The sequence below is a fragment of the Ranitomeya variabilis genome, chromosome 1 (assembly GCF_051348905.1).
Source record: "Ranitomeya variabilis isolate aRanVar5 chromosome 1, aRanVar5.hap1, whole genome shotgun sequence".
NCBI lineage: Eukaryota > Metazoa > Chordata > Amphibia > Anura > Dendrobatidae > Ranitomeya > Ranitomeya variabilis.
Window position 1 is genome coordinate 562,405,208 of NC_135232.1, and position 17,338 is coordinate 562,422,545.

The 17,338-nt window shown below is 45.5% G+C and overlaps 1 protein-coding gene across 4 annotated transcripts in view; it reads right to left on the reverse strand.

Annotated features, from left to right (window-relative positions):
* LOC143768235 (V-type proton ATPase catalytic subunit A-like) overlaps window positions 1–17,338 on the reverse strand; it is a 565,121-nt gene that overhangs the window by 141,255 nt on the left and 406,528 nt on the right. For all 4 annotated transcript variants that reach the window (XM_077256938.1, XM_077256931.1, XM_077256943.1 and 1 more), the window contains one exon: window positions 9,278–9,369. In XM_077256938.1, the coding sequence (XP_077113053.1) occupies window positions 9,278–9,359 (82 nt within the window). In that variant the 5' untranslated portion in view covers window positions 9,360–9,369. The remainder of the gene's footprint in view (window positions 1–9,277; window positions 9,370–17,338) is intronic.

Below are 17,338 nucleotides of genomic sequence, written 5' to 3' on the forward strand. Positions count from 1 at the left end.
AAATAGAAGCCTTACCTTGCCTCAGAGAAATTCCCCAAAGGTAAAGGCAGACCCCCACATATATTGACTGTGAGATAAGATGAAAGTCACAAACACAGGAATGAAACAGGTTTTAGAAAAGGAGGCCAGATTTCACTAAATAGTCAGAGGATAGAAAAGGGAACTATGCGGTCAGCACAAAAGACTACAAAAAACCACACAGAGTAAGCAAAAAGACTCCCCACACCGACTCATGGTGTGGAGGTGCCACTCTGCACCCCCAGAACTTCCAGCTAGCAAGGGAATATCAGATAGCAAGCTGGACTAGAAATTAGCAGTACTAAGAAATATATTCAGGAAGCAGTAACAACAAATGAACTAGCAAAGACTTAGCTTCTGCTGGAGTAGACAGGTCCTCAGAGAAGTCCAAGAGAGATCTGAACCAATACTGAAACATTGACAGCTGGCATGAAGTAACGATCTGAGTGGAGTTAAATAGGGAAGCCAGCATAGCAATAACGAGAGCAGCTGATAAAGCCAACCTCAGTGACCAGCAGTTCCGCTCGAAGCCACCAGAGGGAGTCCAAGAGCAGAACTAACCAAAGTACCATTCATGACCACAGGAGGGAGTCCGAGAACGGAATTCACAACAGTACCCCCCCCTTGAGGAGGGGTCACCGAACCCTCACCAGGGCCCCCAGGCCGATCAGGACGAGCCAAATGAAAGGCACGAACTAAATCAGCAGCATGGACATCGGAGGCAACAACCCAGGAATTATCCTCCTGACCATAGCCCTTCCACTTAACCAGGTACTGAAGCTTCCGTCTCGAAATACGAGAATCCAAAATTTTTTCCACCACATACTCCAACTCCCCCTCAACCAACACCGGAGCAGGAGGATTAACGGAGGGAACCATAGGCGCCACGTACCTCCGCAACAACGACCTATGGAACACATTATGGATGGCAAAAGAAGCTGGAAGGACCAAACGAAATGACACAGGGTTGAGAATTTCAGAAATCTTATAAGGACCAATGAAACGAGGCTTAAACTTAGGAGAAGAAACCTTCATAGGAACATAACGAGAAGACAACCAAACCAAATCCCCAACACGAAGTCGGGGACCAACACAACGACGGCGGTTAGCGAAACGTTGAGCCTTCTCCTGGGACAACGTCAGATTGTCCACTACGTGAGTCCAAATTTGCTGCAACCTGTCCACCACAGAATCCACACCAGGACAGTCAGAAGGCTCAACTTGCCCCGAAGAAAAACGAGGATGAAAACCAGAATTGCAAAAAAAAGGCAAAACCAAAGTAGCCGAACTAGCCCGATTATTAAGGGCGAACTCAGCCGATGGCAAGAAGGTCACCCAATCATCCTGATCAGCAGAAACAAAGCATCTCAGATAGGTTTCCAAAGTCTGGTTGGTTCGTTCGGTTTGGCCATTTGTTTGAGGATGGAAAGCCGAAGAAAAAGACAAATCAATGCCCATCTTAGCACAAAAGGACCGCCAAAGCCTAGAGACAAACTGGGAACCTTTGTCCGACACAATGTTCTCCGGAATGCCATGCAAATGAACCACATGTTGAAAAAATAATGGCACCAAATCAGAGGAGGAAGGTAATTTAGGCAAGGGTACCAAATGGACCATCTTAGAAAAGCGATCACAAACCACCCAGATGACAGACATCCTTTGAGAGACAGGAAGATCTGAAATAAAATCCATGGAAACATGCGTCCAAGGCCTTTTCGGGACTGGCAAGGGCAAAAGCAACCCACTGGCACGAGAACAGCAGGGCTTAGCCCGAGCACAAGTCCCACAGGACTGCACAAAAGAACGCACATCCCGTGACAAGGAAGGCCACCAAAAGGACCTAGCCACCAAATCTCTGGTACCAAAAATCCCAGGATGACCAGCCAACACCGAGCAATGAACCTCAGAAATAACTCTGCTAGTCCATCTATCAGGGACAAACAGTTTCTCCGCTGGACTACGGTCAGGTCTATCAGCCTGAAAATCCTGCAGCACCCGCCGCAAATCAGGGGAGATGGCAGACAGAATTACCCCCTCTTTGAGAATACCACCCGGCTCAGGGACTCCCGGAGAATCAGGCACAAAACTCCTAGAAAGGGCGTCCGCCTTCACATTCTTAGAACCTGGAAGGTATGAGACCACAAAATCGAAACGGGAGAAAAACAGCGACCATCGAGCCTGTCTAGAATTCAACCGCTTGGCAGACTCGAGATAAGTCAAATTTTTGTGATCCGTCAAGACCACCACGCGGTGCTTGGCTCCCTCAAGCCAATGTCGCCACTCCTCGAATGCCCACTTCATAGCTAGCAGCTCCCGATTGCCAACATCATAATTACGCTCAGCAGGTGAAACCTTTCTAGAAAAGAAGGCACATGGCTTCATCACAGAGCCATCAGAACTTCTTTGAGACAAAACAGCCCCTGCTCCAATCTCAGAAGCATCCACCTCGACCTGAAAAGGGAGTGAAACATCTGGCTGACGCAACACAGGGGCCGAAGAAAAACGACGTTTCAGCTCCTGAAAAGCCTCAACGGCCGCAGAGGACCAATTCACCACATCAGCACCTTTCTTTGTCAAATCAGTCAAAGGTTTAACCACACTAGAAAAATTAGCGATGAAGCGACGGTAAAAATTAGCAAAGCCCAGGAATTTCTGGAGGCTCTTCACAGATATAGGTTGAGTCCAATCATAAATGGCCTGAACTTTAACAGGATCCATCTCGATAGTAGAAGGGGAAAAAATGAAGCCCAAAAAGGAAACCTTCTGAACTCCGAAGAGACATTTAGACCCCTTCACAAACAAGGAATTAGCACTAAGGACCTGGAATACCATTCTGACCTGTTTCACATGAGACTCCCAATCATCCGAAAAGACCAAAATATCATCCAAATATACAAACATGAATCTATCCAGATACTTTCGGAAGATGTCATGCATAAAGGACTGAAACACAGATGGAGCATTTGAAAGCCCGAATGGCATTACCAGGTACTCAAAATGGCCCTCGGGCGTATTAAATGCTGTTTTCCATTCATCGCCCTGTTTAATACGCACAAGGTTATACGCCCCTCGAAGATCTATCTTTGTGAACCAACTAGCCCCCTTAATCCGAGCAAACAAATCAGACAGCAGAGGCAAAGGGTACTGAAATTTGACCGTGATTTTATTGAGAAGGCGGTAATCTATACAGGGTCTCGGAGAACCATCCTTCTTGGCCACAAAAAAGAACCCTGCTCCCAACGGTGATGAAGACGGGCGAATATGCCCTTTCTCCAAGGACTCCTTTATATAACTCCGCATAGCAGCGTACTCTGGCACAGATAAATTGAAAAGTCGGCCCTTAGGAAACTTACTACCAGGAATCAAATTTATAGCACAATCACAATCCCTATGAGGGGGTAGGACACTGGATTTGGGCTCATCAAATACATCCTGGTAATCCGACAGAAACTCAGGGACTTCAGAAGGAGTGGAAGCAGAAATTGACACCAACTGAACATCACCATGTACCCCTTGACAACCCCAACTAGACACAGACATTGATTTCCAATCCAATACTGGATTATGAACCTGTAGCCATGGCAAACCCAACACGACCACATCATGCAAATTATGCAACACCAAAAAGCGAATATCTTCCTGATGTGCAGGAGCCATGCACATGGTCAACTGAGTCCAGTACTGAGGTTTATTCTTGGCCAACGGCGTGGCATCAATTCCCCTTAATGGAATAGGATACTGCAAAGGCTCCAAGAAAAAACCACAGCGCCTGGCAAACTCCAAGTCCATCAAATTCAGGGCAGCGCCTGAATCCACAAATGCCATAACCGAGTAGGATGACCAAGAGCAAATCAGAGTAACAGACAAAAGAAATTTAGGCTGTACAGTACCAATGGTGACAGACCTAGCGAACCGCTTAGTGCGCTTAGGACAATCAGAGATAGCATGAGTGGGGTCACCACAGTAAAAACACAGCCCATTCTGACGTCTGTGTTCTTGCCGTTCAGTTCTGGTCAAAGTTCTATCACATTGCATAAGTTCAGGCCTCTGCTCAGAGGACACCGCCAAACGGTGCACAATTTTGCGCTCGCGCAAACGCCGATCAATTTGGATGGCCAAGGACATTGATTCATTCAGACCAGCAGGCGTGGGGAATCCCACCATAACATCCTTAAGGGCTTCAGAAAGACCCTTTCTAAAAATTGTTGCCAGGGCACACTCATTCCATTGAGTAAGCACAGACCATTTTCTAAACTTCTGACAATATATCTCCGCTTCATCCTGACCCTGACACAAAGCTAGCAAGATTTTCTCTGCCTGATCCACTGAATTCGGTTCGTCATAAAGCAATCCAAGCGCCAGAAAAAACGCATCTACATTAAGCAATGCAGGATCTCCTGGCGCAAGGGAGAATGCCCAGTCTTGAGGGTCGCCACGCAACAAAGAAATAATAATTTTTACTTGCTGAATGGGGTCACCAGAGGAGCGGGGTTTCAAAGCAAGAAACAGTTTACAATTATTTTTGAAATTCAGAAACTTAGATCTATCCCCAGAAAACAAATCAGGAATTGGAATTCTAGGCTCTAACATCGGATTCTGAACTACATAATCTTGAATACTTTGTACTCTAGCAGTGAGATGATCCACACAAGAGGACAGACCTTGAATATCCATATCTACACCTGAGTCCTGAACCACCCAGAGGTTAAGGGGAAAAGAGAGACAAAAGACACTGCAAAGAAAAAAAAATGGGTTCAGAACTTCTCTTATCCCTCTTTTGAGATGCATTAACACTTTAGGGCCAGCTGTACTGTTATGGACCTGGTGGTTAGGAGCACTCGGAATGACCTGATGAGTAAACTCAAAATCGGAACTAGCTCTGGGGAAGTGGGAACTCTGCTGACCACAAACCCTACTCCTATCACACACACTAGAAATAGCCGTGGAGCGTACCTAACTCTCCCTAGACGCCTCTTCACAGCCTAAGAGCTAACTACACCTAAAGATAGAAATAGAAGCCTTACCTTGCCTCAGAGAAATTCCCCAAAGGTAAAGGCAGACCCCCACATATATTGACTGTGAGTTAAGATGAAAGTCACAAACACAGGAATGAAACAGGTTTTAGCAAAGGCGGCCAGATTTCACTAAATAGTCAGAGGATAGAAAAGGGAACTATGCGGTCAGCACAAAAGACTACAAAAAACCACGCAGAGTAAGCAAAAAGAATCCCCACACCGACTCACGGTGTGGAGGTGCCACTCTGCACCCCCAGAACTTCCAGCTAGCAAGGGAATATCAGATAGCAAGCTGGACTAGAAATTAGCAGTACTAAGAAATATATTCAGGAAGCAGTAACAACAAATGAACTAGCAAAGACTTAGCTTCTGCTGGAGTAGACAGGTCCTCAGAGAAGTCCAAGAGAGATCTGAACCAATACTGAAACATTGACAGCTGGCATGAAGTAACGATCTGAGTGGAGTTAAATAGGGAAGCCAGCATAGCAATAACGAGAGCAGCTGATAAAGCCAACCTCAGTGACCAGCAGTTCCGCTCGAAGCCACCAGAGGGAGTCCAAGAGCAGAACTAACCAAAGTACCATTCATGACCACAGGAGGGAGTCCGAGAACGGAATTCACAACAGCACGCCCAGTAGCTGTCAGAGATCGAAGTGCCGTGTGCTTCGTGACCGTGAGTACAGCGCATGTGCTGCAAAGAGAGAACCGAGTACTGGATAGACTTTTGTAACCCACCTTACCAGCATATACTTTCCCGCCCATGGGAGACCCTGATTGTGCTGTTGCTTTGTTTGCTCCGGCCGCATATGTTCATGGACTAGGGGCTCAGTGGAAGGTACCAGACACCGACCACTGCCGCCAGAAGATGGACCATTGTTTGCAGGACCCCAATTGAACAGCACCGCGCCAAGCGTTGTTGGCGTCATCGCCTGCTTCGTAAATGCCGGCCTGGAAGATGACTGACAGGCTAAGTTGATCTAACAAGAACTGCCACTATCTTTATCCCTTGTTTTCATTCACTCTGCACACCTTTTTGCATCTGAACTGTTTTTGTTCTCCCTTTAACTGTTTGCCTCCCAGCATGGAGTATTCCCCTGTTAAGTAAACTTGTTAACCCTTGCTCTGCCTCCTGTCCGTCACTGCATCCTGAACACCTGCTTACAGGTTCACCGCAGTCTCCACTTTGTGCTGTACTGCTGCAAACAGTGGAGCAGGTCACCAGGAATTTCCGCATTCCTCCGGCTTTGGAAAAAACAGTTGGCCCAAAATCTGTTTTAATTTTTTTAGGAATTGAGTTGGACTCATGCTGATGGAGTCCCGTCTTCCAAGGGATAAGCTGGATGATTTGCCGAGTTGTATTCTGCAGGCTATTAGGTCTAAGAAAATCTGCCTGCATCAGTTACAATCATTGTTAGGCAAATTGAACTTTGCATGTAGGGTTTTACCGATGGGATGGATTTTTTCTAGAAGATTGGCATGGGCGACTGCTTCAGTTACCCGCCCAATGCATTTTATCCACTTAAATGTGTGCCAAAAAGTTGATTTGCGCTTGTGAGAGCAATTTTTGGTAAATTACAATGGTCGTTTGGTGTGGTTGGACAAGGTGATCTCCAACGTTGACTTGGAATTGGTAACAGATGCGGCAGGTTCACGTTGTTTTGGAGCATATTTTGGAGGAAAATGATGCACGGGAGAATAGCCTGAGGCTTGGAGACTGAATGGGTTATCTAGAAATGTGACCGTGTTGGAATTGTTTCCTGTAGGGGTAGCAGTCAAGATTTGGGGACAATGTCTGAGAAATAAGAAGGTGAGGTTTCTATGTGATAACATGGCGATTATTAACAATCTGTCATCTCAATTGACCCCCATGGTGAGCCTGATTCAGCATTTGGGATTGTGCTGTCTGGAGCTGATTGTGTGGTTGCTTGCGGTTCATGTGCCTGAGATCACTAATTCCATTGCGGACGCACTCTCTTTTTTAAGTGGGAGTAGTTCTGAGAGCTGGCACCTGGCGTGATTCAGCACGGAGCCTCCTGGCCTTGGGAACTATTGGATCTGGTCTTGGATCAGCAGTGAGATTAGTCACCGAGTTGGTGTCTCCTGACACATGGGCTAAGTATTCAGTAGTGTAGGAATTTTGGCAGCGTTTGGAGGTGGAGAATGGTTTATGTCAGTCAGATGAAGAGAGAGTGGGTTTGTTGTTGCATATGATATGTCAGGCGCGCGAGGACAGGATATCGTTGTCGGTGTTGAATGGTCGCATGTCTGCCTTAGCATTTTTGTTTAAATTGACCATGAAGAAGGATGCTACTAAGGATTTTATAGTCAGGCAGGGACTTAAGGGTTAAGGAAAAGGCCGAGTGGTCTGGGACTGGAGGAAGCCGATCTCTTTTGAGTTATTAAGGAAACTTATCGCCATCCTGGTGGGGGCTTGTTCTTCGCAATACAAAGTTGTATTGTTTTGTTTAGCTTTTACATTAGCTTTTTGGGGGGGCTTTCAGACTTAGTGAGTTAGTAAGTAACAGCGGGCATAGTCAGGGCAGACTACAATATGGAGATGTTTTTGCAGAGGAGGGGGCACTTTGTGGTTTATTGAGAAAATCCAAGACAGATTGCAGCAGGGTAGAGGCCGGGTAATTCAATTGAGTGCGGTAGAAGGCCTTAATGAATGCCCAGTGAAGTGCATGAGGGAATTTTTGTGAATGAGAGAGACTAATCCGAGGTCTTTATTGGTACACGAGAACGGCTTAGCATTTTTGTGATTCCAGTTTATGGCTATTTTCAAGAGCTGTCTGACGTATAATGGGGTAGACGTGTCGCATTATGGGTCACATTCATTCAGAATACAGGTGGCCACTGAGACATCTAGATGGGGTTTACCTCTGGACATGGTAAAGAGAATTGGACGATGGGAGTCAGAGCGATTCCATTTGTATGTGCATCCAATTATGTTATAAAAAAAATATGCAGAGTTTATTTTGGGATGGTACTGTTGGCAGCAATTTGTATTCATCCTTCTTCTTTTCCAGATTGCCCACTGCTGGCTTGGATTCTTGGCCTCTCTTTTGTGCTTTGAGGAGCACTAATGGCTGATGTCAGGCTTGATGACCATCAGCTCCGACTCCATGGAGAAGAAGCGATGGTTCGGTGGATTGGTGTCAGTGGGATGCTAAGGACTAGACTTATGCCCGAGTTTTACTTTCATGCCAGTTTGGACATTGGGAACAACTTGGACGTTCGGACCTCTAGAGATTTGATCCAGGACATCACATTTGACTGCGTACACATGATGTCTTCCCACCCGCATCTAGTGTTAGTTTTGTCGGACATTGTCGCCCAACTGACATAGAAACATGGCCGCTCCACTGAGCGTTTGAATAAAGCTTGGGCAAAGGTCAATAAAGAGATATCCCATTTTCTTACTAGCAATGGGGCCATTGTATTTAAGGCATCAGGATTTAGAGGTTCCTTCCAGGGACATTTGCGTCGGAATGGGGTACATAGGTATCGATATATAGGCTCTAGATTTAAGAGTGGGCCTGGAAAAGGCTGTTCGGGTGTGGAGGGTCATGCACTCATGAGGTGGTCACTCATGCATGTTGTGGCAGGATCGGGTCTTTGGAAAGCTAAGGTGGTATGGTAAAGGGGAGGGGGAGATGCTATTTTGGGAGGGTCAGCTCCCTCCTTTGCCTGATGTTAAGCAATATTCAGGACCCCTACTGGGCAAAGATCTCAAAGGGAAATGGATAGGGCACCATTCGGCAGGAGAGCCCCCGAATTGGCGTGTTTGCGGTTGGGGGCAATAGAGGAGTACCTGGTGGTGACTGCTTTTCAATGTAGTTGCTGCCAAAGACCCTTTCTTAGATTCATAATTTATATGTTAATTTATATGTTAATTTAGTATGTTAAGGTTGTTTAATAAAGGCAGCTTTGGCCATTTTATCCAAGTCACCATGTCTATCTTTATTGTGAGAAAAATGGGTAAGTGGAGTTAACTGGAAAGGGATGTGGAGGGTATAGGGGTGGGGTATTCGGGCAAAGGCCAGACATTCTGCAGTCATGATAATTTACACTCAGGATGACCATTTTCCTGCCAATTAGTGCCATTAGTGGCAAAAGTGCCATTGTTTCATGTCCCACCAAATAAACCACACTGAATCTGGCCAAGTTAATGTATCCCCTTACAGCGCTTAACTTTCCCACTGTAAACTCCACTGCAAGACTGCTAGAATGAGCCTCATTACCTGGTCCAGAGACGCCATGGACAAATCCCAGCATGCTCTCCTGCTCCAAGTCACTGATCCGCGGCAGCTTGGAAAAGTCCATTGTTGTGGAGCTGTAATAGAAATATCAGTTAACTTCGCAAAGCGCCCATATCCATATGACAAGAGCTCAGTATTTTGATACATCTACATAGTGCACAGCACTTATATGTCTACCCAGTGCACAGTACTGATACCTATACACATTGCACAGTTTCGATAGCTCTACCCAGTGCACAGTACTGATATCCCTACAGAGTGCACAGTACCATACCTCCCAACTTAGCCAAGAAGGCGAAGAGGGACAAAGGTAGCAGCGTGCTCAGCGCACCGCGGCAAATTTTAGTCCGCGCCCCTGACCACACCCATTTCACAACTAGTTACACCCATATCCACGCCCCAACCAAACGCATTTAGCATTGCTGATCACACTTTCATAAAAAATAATTATAAACAGAAAAAAATATGGCCACACAGTGCTCCATACTGTATAATGGCCACACATGATGCTCAATACTGTATAATGGCCACAGATGATGCTCAATACTGTATCATGGCCACAGAGTGCTCCATACTGTATAATGGTCACATAGTGCTCCATACTGTATAATGTCCCCACATGATGCTCCATACTGTATAATGACCACACAGTGCTCCATACTGCATAATGGCCACACATGATGCTCCATACTGTATAATGGCCAAACATGATGCACCATACGGTATAATGGCCACACATGCTTCATACTGTATAATGGTCACACATGATTCTCCATACTGTATAATGGCCTCACATGATGTTCAATACTGTATAATGGCCACACATGATGCTCCATACTGTATACTGTCCCCACATGATGCTCCATACTGTATACTGTCCCCACATGATGCTCCATACTGTATAATGGCCCCACATGATGCTTAATACTGTATAATGGCCACACATGATGCTCAATACTATACAATGGCCACACAGTGCTCCATACTGTATAATGGCTACACATGGTGCTCAATACTGTGTAATAGCCACACAGTGCTCCATACTCTATAATGGCCCCACATGATGATGCATACAGTATAATAGCCCCACATGATGCTCCATACTGTATAATGGCCACACATGATGCTTCATACTGTATAATGGCCCCACATGATTCTCCATACTGTATAATGGTGTTGAATACTGTATAATGACCACACATGATGCTCCATACTGTATACTGGCCCCACATGATGCTCCATACTGTATAATGGCCCCACATGATGCTTAATACTGTATAATAGCCACACATGATGCTCAATACTGTACAATGGCCACACAGTGCTCCATACCGTATAATGGCTACACATGGTGCTCAATACTGTGTAATAGCCATACAGTGCTCCATACTCTATAATGGCCCCACATGATGCTGCATACAGTATAATATCCCCACATGATGATCCATACTGTATAATGGCCACACATGATGCTCCATATTGTATAATGGCCACACATGATGCTCCATACTGTATAATGGCCACACAGTGCTCCACATACTGTATAATGGCCACACATGATTCTCAATACTGTAGAATGGCCACACATGATGCTACATACTGTATAATAGCCACACAGTGCTCCATACCGTATAATAGCCACACAGTGCTCCATACTGTATAATGGCCCCATATGATGCTCAATACTGTATAATTGCCACACATGACGCTCAATACTGTATAATAGCCACACAGTGCTCCATACTGTATAATGGCCCCACATGATGCTCAATGCTGTATAATGGCCACACATGATGCTCAATACTGTAGAATGGCCACACATGATGCTCCATGCTGTATAATGGACACACAGTGCTCCATACTGTATAATGGCCCCACATGATGCTCCATACTGTATAATGTCCCCACATGATGCTCCATACTGTATAATGGCCACAGTGCTCCATACTGTATAATGGCCACACATGATGTTCCGTACTGTATAATGAACTCACAGTGCTCCATACTGTATAATGGCCTCATATGATGTTTAATACTGTAGAATGGCCACACATGATGGTCCATACTGTATAATGGACACACAGTGCTCCATACTGTATAATGGCCCCACATGATGCTCCATACTGTAAAATGGCCCCACATGATGCTGCGTACAATATAATGGCCCCACGTGATGCTCCATACTTTATAATGGCCACCCATGATGCTCCATACTGTATAATGGCCCCACATGATGCTCAATACTATATAATGGCCACACAGTTCTCCATACTGTATAATGGCCCCACATGATGCTCCATACTGTATAATAGCCACACAGTTCTCCATACTGTATAATGACCACACATGACGATGCTAGTGTACAGTCGGGGCTGTAGATGTGTCCCAGCAGCTCTGCTTACAATGCAGGCAAAGATTTCACCACCTCACAGATCCTGCACATTGCAATGTAGCCAAGCTCTGCGAACTCTGCATGCACTCGGACAACACCACTATCTACTGGCTCCACTCCATAACTGCTGTAGTATATAAAAGATACATATATATATATACGTGCCTATGACTAACAGGCTGCAGTGGATTGCTCTGGCTAACAGGCTACAGTGGATTCCTCTGGCTAACAGGCTGCAGTGGATTGCTCTGGCTAACAGGCTGCATAGGATTGCTCTGGCTAACAGGCTGCATCGGATTGCTCTGGCTAACAAGCTGCAGTGGATTGCTCTGGCTAACAGGCTGCAGCGGATTGCTCTGGCTAACAGGCTGCACTGGATTGCTCTGGCTAACAGGCTACAGCGGATTGCTCTGGCTAACAGGCTGCACTAGATTGCTTTGGCTAATAGGCTGCAGCGGATTGCTCTAACACCACACAGTAACCATGACAGACACACACACCTCAGAATGTCCTCTCTCTCCCTCTCTGAACCACCAGGGAAGATTCGGAGTGGCATGGCCTAATCAAGAGGGGCTTGTCGGCTGCTTCTCCTGCTGGCTGTGCGGGAGAAGCAGAGTCTGTGCGGAACTGCGGGGCACAGCCTCAAAATCGGGACAGTCCCGCAGTATGAGGGATGGTGGGGAGCTGTGCAGTACTGATACCTCTACACAATACTGATACATCTACACAGTGCACAGTACTGATATCATTAGACAGTGTACAGTTATGATATCTCTACACAGTGCACAGTACTGATACCCCTACATAGTGCACAATACTGATACCTCTACACAGTTCACAGTATTAATATCTCTACACAGTGCACAGTACTGATATCATTAGACAGTGTACAATTATGATACCTCTACACAGTGCACAGTACTGATACCTCTACACCATGCACAGTATTGATATCTCTATATAGTGCTCAGTACTGATACCTCTACACAGTGCACAGTTCTGATATCTGTACACAGTGCACATCACTAATACCTCTACACAGTGCAGAGTACTGATACCTCTACACCAGGGTTGGGGAACCTCAGGCCCCAGGGCCATTTATGGCCCTTGATGACCTTTTATCAGGCCCCCGAGCAGATTCTCAGGGACCACATTTTTGTGCAGGGAGTAGTGATGAGCGAGTATGCTCGTTACTCGGGTTTCCCCGAGCATGCTCAGGTGGTCTCCGAGTACTTTGGTATGCTCCGAGATTTGGTTTTCATTGCCGCAGCTGCATGATTTGCGGCTGCTAGACAGGCTGAATACATGTGGGAATTCACTTACAAACAGGCAACCCCCACGTGTTCAGGCTCTCTAGCAGTCAGAAATCATGCAGCTGCGGCGACGAAAGCTAAATCTCCGAGCACGCCAAAATGCTCGGAGACAGGTACGGACTGGGGCCAAAATTCAGCCCTGGCATTTAAAGTCACACAGGCCTGTGCTGTCCCCAAGCACCAGATGGGATATATTACTAATAATATTACCCTGGATGGAGAAAAGCAAGGTTTACTACAAGACCAATATTTCTAATGATACCCGTGGCCTAAGTGATGGAGTCAGCGAATTTGTACTCTGTCACAACTCTTAACAGTATGGATGTCTTGAGAACACCAATTCTGTTAACAACGTAACAAACAAGGTAGCCCATGACCAGACAGGTCCTTCTGGCATTTGCCAGAATTGCCAGATGGCCAGTCCGGCCCTGCTCGGAGACCATCCGAGCGTGCTCGGGGAAAACCGAGTAATGAGTCTACTTGCTCATCACTAGCAGGGAGGTGTATTTTGATTACAACCAGCTCATTAATTTTTTCTTGCTCTGTTAGCACACACACGCAGTGTTCACTACAGAACACTGAAGGGCCTGCAATGAAAGATCACGTCCTGAAACCAGTGCCAGAGTCAGGATGTACTTTGTGGGCAGAGTTTGTACGGCCCCCGAAGGATGGTATAAATATCCAAATGGCCCTTGGCAGAAAAAAAGATTCCCCTCCCCTGCTCTACAGTGTGCACAATACTGATACCTCTACACAGTACGCAGTACTGATATCTCTAAACAGTGCACAGTACTGATACCTCTACACAATGCACAATACTGATATCTCTGCACAGTGCACAGCACTGATATCTCTACACAGTGCACAGCACTAATACCTCTACACAGTGCACAGTACTGATACCTCTACACAATGCAGAGCACTGGTATCGCTACACAGTGCACAGCACTGATACCTCTACACAATGCACAGTACTGATACCTCTACACAGTGCACAGCACTGATACCTCTACACAATGCACAGCACTAATACCTCTACACAGTGCACAGTACTGATACCTCTACACAATGCAGAGCACTGGTATCTCTACACAGTGCACAGCACTGATACCTCTACACAATGCACAGTACTGATACCTCTACACAGTGCACAGCACTGATACCTCTACACAGTGCACAGCACTGATACCTCTACACAGTGCACAGTACTGATACCTCTACACAGTGCACAGCACTGATATCTGTACACAGTGCACAGTACTAATACCTCTTCACAATGCACAGTACTGATAACTCTACACAATGCACAGTACTGATAACTCTACACAATGCACAGTACTGATACTTCTACACAGTGCACAGCACTGATACCTCTACATAATGCACAGTACTGATACCTCTTCACAATGCACAGTACTGATACCTCTACACAATGCACAGTACTGATACCTCTACACAATGCACAGTACTGATACCTCTACACAATGCACAGTACTGATACTTCTACACAGTGCACAGTACTGATACCTCTACATAATGCACAGTACTGATATCTGTACACAGTGCACAGCACTGATGCCTCTACACAGTGCACAGTACTGATACCTCTACACAGTGCACAGTACTGATACCTCTACACAGTGCATAGCACTGATACCTCTACACAATGCACAGTACTGATACCTCTACACAATGCACAGCACTGATACCTCTACACAGTGCACAGTACTGATACCTCTACCCAGTGCACAGTACTGATACCTCTACACAATGCACAGCACTGATACCTCTACACAGTGCACAGCACTGATACCTCTTCACAGTGCACAGTACTGATACCTCTACACAGTGCACAATACTGATACCTCTACACAGTGCACAGCACTGATACCTCTACACAATGCATAGTGCTGATACCTCTACACAATGCACAGTACTGATATCTGTACACAGTGTACAGTACTGATACCTCTACACAGTACACAGCACTGATACCTCTACACAATGCACAGTACTGATATCTGTACACAGAGCACAGCACTGATACCTCTACACAGTGCACAGCACCGATACCTCTACACAATACCTCTACACAAAGGGGAGGGAATTATGAATAGTTCTTAATTTCAGATAAATTTGCAACAAACACTTTAGGCCTCTGCTAAGAAGCAAAAGATCAAGAGAAATTTCACATTTCAGCAGACAACAATAAGTGACCTTCAAGTCACCAGAATAATGTCTTCTCCAGTAGATGGCCGTTATGTGTCTGCTGAGCTCGAACCTGAACCCAAGGGGCAATCTGTAGTTACAGGTGTCGACCTGCTGCAAGGAGGAGCCAGAAAAGATTGCCAATTAGATGTGCCACACTGTGAGACTCCGACCTAAAACACTGAACACTGCCAGAAATTCACAGGGAGCTGGACTAAAGTATTTGTGGAGGGTGTGAATATTTATGCAACCACATTATGTTACTACTTTGAAATCTTTTCTGGTGGAAAAAGAAACTTTTTTTCTCATTAATGTACACTCTGCACCCCATCTTGTCTGAAAAAAACAAATGTAGTAATTTTCGCAAATGCAATAAAAAAGAAAACCTGAAATATCACATGGTCATAAGTATTCAGACCCTTTGCTCAGTATTGAGTAGAAGCACCCTTTTGAGCTAGTACAGCCATGAGTCTTGTTGGGAATGATGCAACAAGTTTTTCACACCTGGATTCGGGGATCCTCTGCCATTCTTCCTTGCAGATCCTCTCCAGTTCCATCAGGTTGGATGGTGAACGTTGGTGGACAGACATTTTCAGGTCTCTCCAGAGATGCTCCATTGGGTTTAGGTCAGAGTTCTGGTTGGGCCAGTCAAGAATGGTCACAGAGTTGTTCTAGATCCACTCCTTTGTGATTTTAACTGTGTGTTTAGAGTCATTGTCTTGTTGGTAGGTGAACCTTCGGCCAAGTCTGAGGTCCAGAGTAGTGATGAGCGAGTATACTCGTTGCTCTGGTTTTCCCGAGCAACCTCGGGTGATCTCCGAATATTTGTTAGTGCTCGGAGATTTAGTTTTCATTGCCTCAGCTGCATGATTTACAGCTGATAGACAGCTTGAATACATATAGGGATTCCCTAGCAACCAGGAAACCCCATATGTACTCAGGCTGGCTAGCAGCCATAAATCATGCAGTTGCGTCAACAAAAACTAAATCTCCAATCAGTTACAAATACTCGGAGACCACCAGAGCGTGCTCGGGAAAACCCGAGCAACGAGTACACTCGCTCATCACTAGTCCAGAGCACTCTGGAAGAGGTTTTCATCCAGGATATCTCTGTATTTGGCCGCATTCATGTTTCCTTCAATGACAAACAGTCGTCCTGTCCCTGCTGCTGAAAACCACCCCCATAGCATGATGCTGCCACCACCATGTTTCACTGCTGGGATTGTATTGGGCAGGTGATGAGCAGTGCCTGGTTTTCTCCACACATACCACTTAGAATTATCACGAAAAAAGTCTATCTTCGTCTCAACAGGCCAGAGAATTTTGTTTCTCATAGTCTGGGAGTCCTTCATGTCTTTTCTAGCAAACTCTATGAGGGCTTTCATATGCCTTGCACTGAGGAGAGGCTTCCATCCGGCCACTCTGCCATAAAGGCCCAATGGTGGAGGGCTGCAATGATAGTTGACTTTGTGGAACTTTCTCCCATCTCCCTACTGCATCTCTGTAGCTCAGCCACAGTGATCTTGGGATTCTTCTTTACCTCTCTCTCCAAGGCTCCTCTCCCACAATTGCTTAGTTTGGCTGGATTGCCAGGTCTAGAAAGACTTCTGGTGGTCCCAAACTTCTTCCATTTAAGGATTATGGAGGCCTCTGTACTCTTAGGAACCTTGAGTACTGCAGAAATTCTGTTGTAACCTTAGCCAGATCTGTATCTTTCAACAATTCTGTCTCTGAGCTCCTTGCCCAGTTCCTTTGACCTCATGATTCTCATTTGGTTTGACATGCACTGTGAGCTTTGAGGTCTTATATAGACAGGTGTGTGCCTTTCTAAATCAAGTCCTATCAGTTTAATTAAACACAGCTGGACTCCAATGAAGGAGTAAAACCATCTCAAGGAGGGTCACAAGGAAATGGACAGCATGTGACGTAAATATGAGTGTCTGAGCAAAGAGTCTGAATACTTATGACCATGTGATATTTCAGTTTTTCTTTTTTATTAAATTTGAAAAAAATGTACATTTGTTTTTTTCAGTCAAGATGGGGTGCAGAGTGTACATTAATGAGAAAAAAAAGAACTTTTTTGAATTTACTAAATAGCTGCAATGAAACAAAGAGTGAAAAGTTTAAAGG